The 9623-nt window shown below is 61.0% G+C and overlaps 1 protein-coding gene across 1 annotated transcript; it reads right to left on the reverse strand.

Moving 5' to 3' along the window:
• Window positions 1-858: 858 nt before the first annotated feature.
• Window positions 859-1824, reverse strand: BKCO1_4000178 (c2h2 transcription factor; the record flags this gene model as incomplete). Its single annotated transcript, XM_020275602.1, has 1 exon — window positions 859-1824. The coding sequence occupies one exon, from the start codon at window positions 1822-1824 to the stop codon at window positions 859-861; it is 966 nt and encodes a 321-aa protein (XP_020134231.1).
• Between the last annotated feature and the right edge of the window lie 7799 nt (window positions 1825-9623).

Here is a 9623-nt window from a genome sequence, read left to right on the forward strand (position 1 = left end):
ATCGGCTTTACTCTTTTTTTTTTCTCGACCCGATACTATCATCTGGGCTATCGGGGTTTGGCTTAATAACGAGTGTGCACGGGACATTTGTTTTTTTTTTTGCCCTGTTCCTCATCGATCTGAGCACAAGTAGTATGGAAATGGGTGCAAGTTACTGTTGTAATGTAGGTATTTATGAATGGTAGTCTTTTTTGCTTCGTTGTGATGTGATCGCCGACTCTCGTACTCTCCCTCCGCTCTCCGGCGTTTCTGCGGACGGCCTCTGTTCGGCTAGAGCGAAGTGAAACTATAATAAGAAAAATCGGTGGGGTGATGGCCAATGCTACAATGACGATAGAAAGAAATTGTTCGTGTGCTCCGAGTCCGAGCCGTCCGCTGGAAAATATCTTCTCCAGATCGTCAGAACCGCGGTTCCGACGATGATATACCTCCACCGATTTCTTCCGCAGCACTTCTCTGTCATCGCCATGTTGAGCAGCCAAGGATATCAAAACCATGAAAGTACCGGTAATCCGCCAAGGCTCCAGTTTCCGCGCTGAAAGTGCTCCCAATAAAAAAAAAATAGAAAACAAAACCCCGTGCCTTGTGTGTATCTCGAAAGAGCAACCGTTGAGAGCCCTAAGCCTAAAATGTGAACGCCTTTTTCCCCGAGGTTTGCTCCGGTCATAGCCATGACGGCATGCGTCTATTGCGTGGAATGCTCGTGAGTCAAATAGAGTTGAGAGAAAAGAAATTACTAAAGAAAATATGATTGGCGTTCGAAAGCAACCATCGCGGATGGAATGCCCGAAGCGGCCTCAACACCCAGTTGATGAAGCAGAAGCGAAATGGCATCGACCTGAGACGGGACCGAGTAGCCTATGCCTCGCGGTTGTGTGTTTTGGCGGCGAGAGCGAGGGTCTCGAGGCCGAACGTGCTGTGTTGACGGGATGCCGAGAGTTGAGGAGACATTTGGAAGTGCTCTGGAGACGGGTAGGACATGCCGTCAGAGTATGGCGAGGTCATGTACTCGCCGACAGGCTGCACGGCAGGGGCGCTGCTGAAGCTTGAGCGCGGGCTGATCAGGGAATTGGGATCCATGGAGGCGAGTTGAACCTGGGACTGGATAGGCGTGGGCCTTGGCCGGGAAGAGGTCTTGGTCTTTTTCACGCGGCTGTCATCGTCCACCTTGGCGGCATTGCGCGCGTTGCGGCCGTTCTGGTGAGTGCGGCGGTGCTGTTCCATGTTGTCCTTACGCGTGAAAGCCTTGCGGCAATCCGGGCAGACGGCATCCTTCTTGCCGGTGTGCTTCTTCGCGTGGCGTGCGGCGTGACCCGAGGTGGTAAAAAAATCCTTGCAGTGGTACTCCTTCGCAAGAGGGCACGGGTACGAGTTCTTCTTTGTCTTGGGCTGCGTGGGCGGCATGGGCTGGCGCTCGGTGCCAGGGGGGCGCATGAACACCTGGCATGCCTGAGGGTGAGCGTAGACCTGGCCCATCATGGTAGGGTACTGCGGCATCATGTCCTCCTGCTTGACCTGCTGCTGGTGGAAAGCACCGCCCATGAAGTAGGGCATTTGCTGCATGTTGGGCGAATCTTCCGGCTGCTCGTAGCTGAAAGTGGGCGTGGTGGGCGAAGGAGTGCTCATGGTCGCAGAGTCGGTGGAGTCGCTGCGGAGAAGTTGCGGAGTCTGCGGCGAGAGGCAGGGTGAAGAGTTATAGCTAGAAGTGCGCGAACGAAGACCCGGCTCTAGCGAGGGTAACCGGGTTACTGGTGCTGGAGCATGAGCTGCTGAGTCTTCGTTCAACAGCGAGATGCGGCGGCCAACCGAGTTTCTGCCGTCCATGATTTGCGATGTGTGCGGTAGTGGCGAGCGGATTAAGCGGGGCGACCCGATTTACGGAAAGGCGCTTGCTGGTACTGTGACGTGGTTGCGGAAGCAGGCGCGTCCGGTCTCTGCGGCAACAAGTACGGTTGACTGATCGAGTAGGGGATTGGAGGAAGAGGCACGCGCAGGTGGATGGATGATTGAGGGCGGCGGTGAGACTTGGCAGAACACGGGGTGGTGGTGGGTGGTTTGGAGGTGAGCTGCGGTTTGGCGGTTGCTGTGTTGGGACGAGACGTGGGCGAGCAGAGGCTTCTTATGGCGCGGAAGGACAAGGGCAGGGAATCGCGCGGGCGGCATCCAGGGCGCGCATCCAGCAGGGTTCTGCGCGATTGCCCAGGGTCGCATATGGGCTTTCGCAAAGCGCATCAGAATGGCATACTCAGACGCCAGTTAGGCCAGCTAGCGCCCCACGCAAAGCCACGGCTCGCGTGGATCTCGCAGGCCTCCTCGCCCCTCGACCGCAGCGAGCGCGCCCCCGGCCGCATCCCCCGCCAGGCGCCTCTCAGTGCCCACGCCGCCCCCCGCCCGCACCACCGCGCGCCGGCAACGACAAGGCGCCGCCGCGCGCAGCTGCTCGAGGGCGGGCAGCGGCCGCTTTCGGCTCGCGCAGCCTCGTGCCTTTCTCCGCGCAGGCCGCCACGACTCGCGCGCGGGCAGCGCATCCCTGGACCTCAGCTGGTGCATCGATCGATCGATTCCGTCCAATCTCTCAAGACGTGTGCCTCGCGCGCCCGTTTCTGGCACGCCCCACCCCGTCGTGCGGCTCGCCCGCCCACGAGCGCTGCCTGTGTCAATAGCGGGCTCCTTGCTTGCGGAGGTCGCGCCGTTCTGCCCTGCGCGCGCAACCGGCGCCGGCGCAGCGAAAACCGCGGCAGCGGCAACGCGGATCGCAGGCGAGTCAACGGCGCGCATTATTCAGTCAAGTGCAGCGTGGCTTCAGGCGCGCTGTGCTGCGTTCGCAGGCAGCTTCCGGCGCCAAAACGCCGTTGGCGATTACATCACAGGGCTTTGCGGCGGCAGGGTTCGCGCTCTCGCGCTGCCCTCGCTCCAGGTCCTCACCGGCCGCCGCGCTGCTGCCGGCCCCCTGCGCGCACCTTGCCCCGTGCGGCTAGCGGCCCTGAATTCTAGATCTCCCTATTAATCCTCGATCTCCTAGCACACTCGTCCTTCTCCTCGCCCACAGATGAACCTGCTGCCGCGACGATCTAGCTGCCGCGCTCCTGACGGCCGCCGCAGCAGGGCCTGCCGCCGCCGCGACCTTGTCCCCCGTCCGCCCAAGGCGCCCACGCGCCAATGGATGCCACTCCGCCGCACCGCGCCCAGTCAGTACTGTGTAATAGCAACCCAGCTGCCCTCTGGATCTCCGATCTGATCGCACATCGACTCACCAGCCCGGTTGGGCGCCAGCATGCGAAACGAAGCTCTCTGCTAGTGCCTGCGCCGCGGCGTCTCGCTGGCCACCGCTCCATTGGCCTCGCGTGCCTCTGCGCCTCCGCCGTGTCGCTGCGACCGACAAGAGCCTCGACGTGCCATGCAGGGCAAACGTCCGCTGCATATGACGTAGCACGAAGAGCCGACAGCACTCGGGCCACCGCCCACTCAGGGTCTCGCACCCGCTCGACTGGGTCACGGCCGCCGGAACGCCGTGGAAGCACGCCCTGCCCCGTCTGCGCCGGGATTTGCGCCTGCTGCTGCCAACCTGCCCTGGTCCTGGCCGCGAGGCTCTGCGCGCGGGCGGAGACAGCTGTCCGCCAGCCAGCTGCGTCGCGACGACGGTTCAGCACACTGCGCACCGCCGCCCCGGCACTCTGACTCTCGTCTGCGCGCCTGACGCAGATCGCACTCCCGGTTTCCCGCCCCCAATGCCGGCATGTTGCACAGCCAGCGCGTCCGCTCGCTCGTCTGTGTCCACAGGCTCTCGTCATCGTGGTTCCAGGACGAGCGCACGCGCCCTCACCTCCGCGCCTGTGCACGTGGGTTGATGCGCAGTGCGACGCCCCAAGCGAGTGCTGCCACTGCGATCGGAAACTCTACCAATCTGACAGGGCCACGCACTGTGGACAAGTCAATGCTTGTCCCCCCCAGAGTCCCAATGCCGGCTAGCAAGCCACAGCAGCCGCCCGACTTCCCGCTTTAGTAAGGTTGCGGTTAGAATGCGCGAGTCCAGAACGTCTGGAACATCGTGATAGAACCTGTGCTTGGGAGATCCGGAGATGAGGCCGTGCTATTTCCCTGTTTCGAGAAGCGGAGCATGAGAGGAGCGGTGACAACTCGCCCTGTCTCACGAGAGATGGGAGTCGGTATCTCCCTTTCGGGCTCGAGGCACCGAGCGTGCTGCCACGCAATCCCGAATCAGGACGGCACACTGCGGTGGTTGGCACCACGGCAATTGGTGGGAGCAGGACCCTGAATATCGTTCGCGTGCATCACGGTGAGGTAAGTCAGGAACGCCTGCTCGCTCGCGCCCACGGCCGCTTTGACCTACCCAAACGAGCTCTTGGCTACACTGGGGCCGGCAATAGCATCACTAGCCACAAGTGGCGCTGGCGGCACTTGCGCGGGTCATGCCCCCGTTGCTATGGGGCGCCCTCGGTCACTATGACGTAGAATGATGCCGAGCGATGACGAAATCGTTCGAGATCTCGATGGAGCCTGAGCTCGACGCCTGGAGCGCGTGTCCAGTTGTTTTGTCGAGCGGTGTGAGCGGAAAAAGGCGTCGAGGAAGAGAACGGCATTGTGAGAGCTCAGGGTCTGCTCTCAGCCGCCCCGGTGCAGGAAACAGGCAGGAACTGCACTGCAGGGACCAGGACTGATCTTGTTTGGGAGCCGGTACGGTGGCAACTGTGGCTGTAGGTAGGGAACCGGAGTCCATGCTGACGTTCGCTTCCATCCGGGCCGTTCGCAGACGACTGGTGAGGAAACTGCCGTGGGTTGTCCGCACTGGCCATGACAATCATGCCTATTGATGAACGAAAATTGGAGGTGCTCTCAGGCACAGACCCCGGGCTCCGCTGTGGCGGTTATACATGTTTACATCATTCTTCAGCAATGCCATCTCGGTTTCGGACCATGATCACGCGGACACCGCTCCGTACGAGTTTCTCGACGAGAACGGATTATTCCAGGCATCATCATCGTGACTCGTCGTGGGCGAAGGGATGGGTCTTTCTCTCATCCCAGCCTCTAGTCCGCCCGTGATATACGCCCCCCAGCTCGGAAACGGAAACGTCGAGGCGTTTTGGCGAGGGGCCCCGCAATGCATGCGCTAGTAAGCTGTCCAGCTCTATGCAAACATCCAACTTCCCTTGCATCGCAAACAGAATGGGCAACGAAACCACGAGTGCATCATGAAGAGACAGCCGTGTTTTGTGCAACTCAAAGCTGTGCAGAATGATGCTCTGGGCGATGCGACGTGCCACCTGTAACCCGTACCGACGGCAGCGTTTCGATTTAGACGCAGGCGCCCGTGCGCTAGGCCGGAGGCCATGGTCAACGGGCGTCAAAGCCGGGCGGCTGCGTCGATCGTCACTGTCGCTCGCAGAGTCACAACGACAGGTGCGGTGCGGCTGTCGCGCAACCTCGGGATTTGAGTTTCTTGCACGAGGTGGCCGAGCACGATTGATTGGGAAGCTTGGTCGCTTGGACTGCCAGGTGGCGGTGGGTGGTGGTGCGCACCGTGTAGCTTCGCCCGCTTCGCCCGCTTCGCCTGCTGCTCGATGCAGCCATTTGGGCGATGGCCAGGCGTTGCCCTGCTACAACCACCTGGGCAAGCCACAACGCCCGGAGATCGGTTGGGGACAGCATCCTTCAACGTTTCGCGCCAAGCAGCACGAGAAGATGCAGCGGGCCAGCTGACGCTGCTCACGTCTACACCAGGGATCAAGGCAATTTAGCGAGAAGTATGGAGACACTGGCAGCAGCTTTTCGCCGCACGCACACACCGCACGGAGAGCTCTCCACCGGCACATGCTCACCACGCGTCGCACATACCTTGGCGCTTGCGTCGGGGGGGACAATTCATCAGCGCTTCCGAAGACAACTCATCAGGACAGACCCAGCGTCCTTCAAAGCTTTGCTTGCGCCGAGGCAACGAATGACGACCCTGGTTGGTCCTCGCCCTCCTCCCCCTCTCCTTGCCCGTCTCGCATCCGGATCTCCGCGCAGCGACGAAAAAATACCTCTCGCCCAGCCGTGATCGAAGATTCGCTCTGCTCCCAGATTCCCACCTCCTGAGTCAGCTCCCACGCTCCAAGGCCCCGGCTAAGGGGAAGAGCACGTGCAATTCACGGCTAAGGTATATCCGCAAGCCCAGGCTGCTCCCTAGAGCAAAGCGGTCCTTTTCGTCTCTGCAGGTTGCTGCATAACGATACCGGGGGGAGATGCATGAAGACGCTGCCGGTACACCGCATGTGCAGAATGCACACGCCCACTTTCCTTCTCTCCCTCCCCCTCAGCTGCTGTGCTGACAAACGACTCATCCCACCCTGGCCTTGTAAGGACGGCCCGCCCGTTGTGCGCAAGTCTCCGAAGGCTTTGTTCCCCTGCATAAGCACGAAATGTTTTGCCAGCAGTGGCAGTATTAAGACTGGGGTGATGTTTAGCTATCGGCCCTACGCTGTCTTGAGAAGGAGAGCACCGAAACAGCAGACAATAATTAGTAGCAAATGAAAGCTTTGGGCTCGCGGCACAATGCTATTGGATCGGGCAGCAGGAACCCAAAGAAAGAGCAGAGAAAAAAAAGTAAAACTAAAAGCAAGAAACAAAGACCGCGTCCGGCGAATAAAGTGCCCTCGGCAACTGCTCCGGATGGTAGGAACCATTTCATATTCTTCAATAATAATAATCATACGATTTCCCATCCTTCCGGCGGCTGAACAGCGCTTATGCCCTAAGGAGATAGAGGGACGAGAACGACAGGCTTGCGGGCGCTGGCGTCCGCGTCTGTTGGCGCCTGCGGCTCATTTCATAGCTGGCGCGATGCCACAGCTTCATCTGGCGTGGCTGCTAGAGGGCTGATCGAGCGCAGAAACCAGCTGGTCAAGGGAGGGCGCAGTCGATCGAAATTCCGGAAGCGGTAAGCCGACGTGATGATCACCTTGTTGCAGCGCGAAATAAGGGTTCGTAACTCTTGCTTGGCCTCGAGTCTGGCCAGGCGCGGCAGAGCTGGAGGCCGAGGAGCGAGCGCTGCGCCGGCAACGCGGCTTGCGGCTCACAGAGGGCGGAGGTGAGGCCGGCAGGCGGGTGGCTTGACGATGTCATCGGGCAGCTCCTATGCTCCGCCCCGCCCCTCATCAGCGCGCCGCAAGCCAGTTGGGCCCGAGACGGACGACGGGCGATAATTTTAAGGTGTACGGCGCGGAGTTCCCCTTCGCCGGCAGCGGGGCTGATCTCTTTTTTCACGATGGAATGGGTTCCGCGACGTCGTAAGAAGGGGCAGAAGGACCTCAGATCGCGATCTCTTGTCGTACTCGGCGGCCATCTGACTACGACCCCACCGGCTAGCTTGCCACGTCGCCGTCCTTACGTGCGAGATGGTGCGTGGGCTATAGCAGAGTGAGTGTAGCAAGAGAAGCACCCGACGTATGGTCCGCTTGAAGCCTGGTGCGCGGGGGCCCCGTGTCGCAGCCCCCTCCAGCTGCGTGTTTTCTGGAACGGAATCCTTCCCCGCCGGCGATGAAGCGCAATGGAGACAGCCCTAACCCAGCTGTACCGGGTGGTGTAGACCGGGGTCGCCGTGCCGCTGCGCAGCGCGGCTGTGGGGACGAGGCAGGGCAGGCGGTCGCTGATGTTGATGACCGGCCACGTCTTTTGGCGGGCAGCCAGAGCACAGGCATCCCCGGCTCACCCGCAATCGCCGATCCCTGATCCCCGGCCTCTCGCACCACGCACCGCCCTCACCCACGCTTCCCCTTTCTACATACCTTGTCGCGCTGACCCCCCCTCGCGTGCCGCCTCTGGCCGCTGCCCGCGCTGCTCGTGCCCGGGTCGACGCAGTAGGCGGTGGGGTTTCCGCCCCGTCATCCGCACGACCCGACTTTCCGCACCGTGTGCATGCCTTTCTGCCATGTTTGCCTGCTGCGGCTGCGGCACATCGGACCCTGACTCGCGTAGCAATAGGGTTTAGCGCTCCTGATCCAGCTCGTCCAATCCGCCGCGTGCTGTGCCTTCTTCCACCACACGCGTGCAAAGCCGCGCCTCTCGCCAGCGCTCGTATCGTGCTCTCGCCATCGCATTCGAACTGCGGCCACGCCCGTCGCCGGGCTTCTGTCTGCTTCTTCTCGGCTGGAGCGTTGGGCCACCGCCGAGGCTGGGGGAGGCCCACAGCTGCTGACGCCAATGCCCGCTCTTCATGCAGCACGCATACCGCGCCACGAGCACCACGCGGCAGCACGCGGCAGCGCGGCACAAACAGTGCACAATTGCATGCACGCGAGAATCTTGCACTTTGTGCACATATTGTTCACCCCAAGGCCGCATCCCCTTTGCAGTCGTCGACATGACCTGACTTTTACACTTCTTCAGGACCAAGGGACACACTTGCGCGTCATCGGCTCGGCCTGCTTCCTTGCCGCCTCTCCGCGCGCCTAGCGCCATTGGCTGCGAGGTTAAATCAGGCGCAAAGACAAAACCGCATGTGCGATTCGGGTCTGGCCCAGCCTGCCGAAGACGGTCACGATGGTAGCCACAGTGCCCGCGCCGCCGCCCACCGACGACGACCACCACCACCAACGGCGTGCGGATGGGAACGAACAGGCGTTCGCAGCCGGCCGCCCCGACAGGGCGCTGCGCAATAATCATCATCATCAGCCCAACCCACGGAAGACGGACGCCAGCGCTAACGCACACTCGCATGATCCCATGGCGGCGGAGCTGCCGGCACATCAGTGCGAATCACTGGCTCCCTGCATGCTCACTGCTCCCGCGATCTCCACCATCACGCTCACCCGCGCATCCCCATGTCCACCACTCCCTTTCCCACAATGACCATACAATTTTCACTTACGGCTAGCTAACCCCCACCCCTCAGACCACAATCTAGGCCGTCCGCATACAGCAGCCTATCACGGAACCTACTCTGCCTTCCCCTCCCCCTGCCCGAGAGCCGGGTCTGGCATCAGAGACAGTGGGCTGCGCGGTAGGCTTATGTGTGGCGTGGTCTTGGTGCCAAGGACACCCTGCCCCCGGATTGGTCACTGTCGTGTAAGAATGTTGTTGAATGATACAATCGTGGCTCTCGCCACACCCTCATGCGGCTCTGTTGCCCCATCGCGCCACTTCTGGCCGTCACATTGACTAGCCGTCGCCCAGACTTGGCATCGCTCTCATGGCCGAGGTGCAAATACGACCCTGGTCACAAGTGGCCAAGGGCGGGGCCGTTGGTTCTGGCTAGGAAGTCATACTTCCGTTGACAGCGTCAACGCCTCTCACGCCTCCTGTCTACACAGCCTGTCGGTTCCCAGCCAAGAAAGTCCAGAGGCAATATGAGGTAGACAGGGTAAAAACGCCACCCCGCCCTCGCATCCGGCTCGACACGGCTTGATCTGGCACCCTGGCAGGAGCCCCTCTTCTGCACTGCAACCAAGTTGCACATGTGCGGAACCGTGCCCGCGGGACGCTACGGGATGGATTAGAGAAGCGCATGTGCGAGCTGTTTGGCTGGCTGGCTGGCCGGCCGGCCGGCAATGGCCGACAGGGCCGGAGGGGGCTTAGAGTAGACAAGAAAAAGTGGCACTCAAACTCAGGCCGGTTTCTTATGA

The sequence above is a fragment of the Diplodia corticola genome, assembly GCF_001883845.1.
Source record: "Diplodia corticola strain CBS 112549 chromosome Unknown scaffold4, whole genome shotgun sequence".
NCBI lineage: Eukaryota > Fungi > Ascomycota > Dothideomycetes > Botryosphaeriales > Botryosphaeriaceae > Diplodia > Diplodia corticola.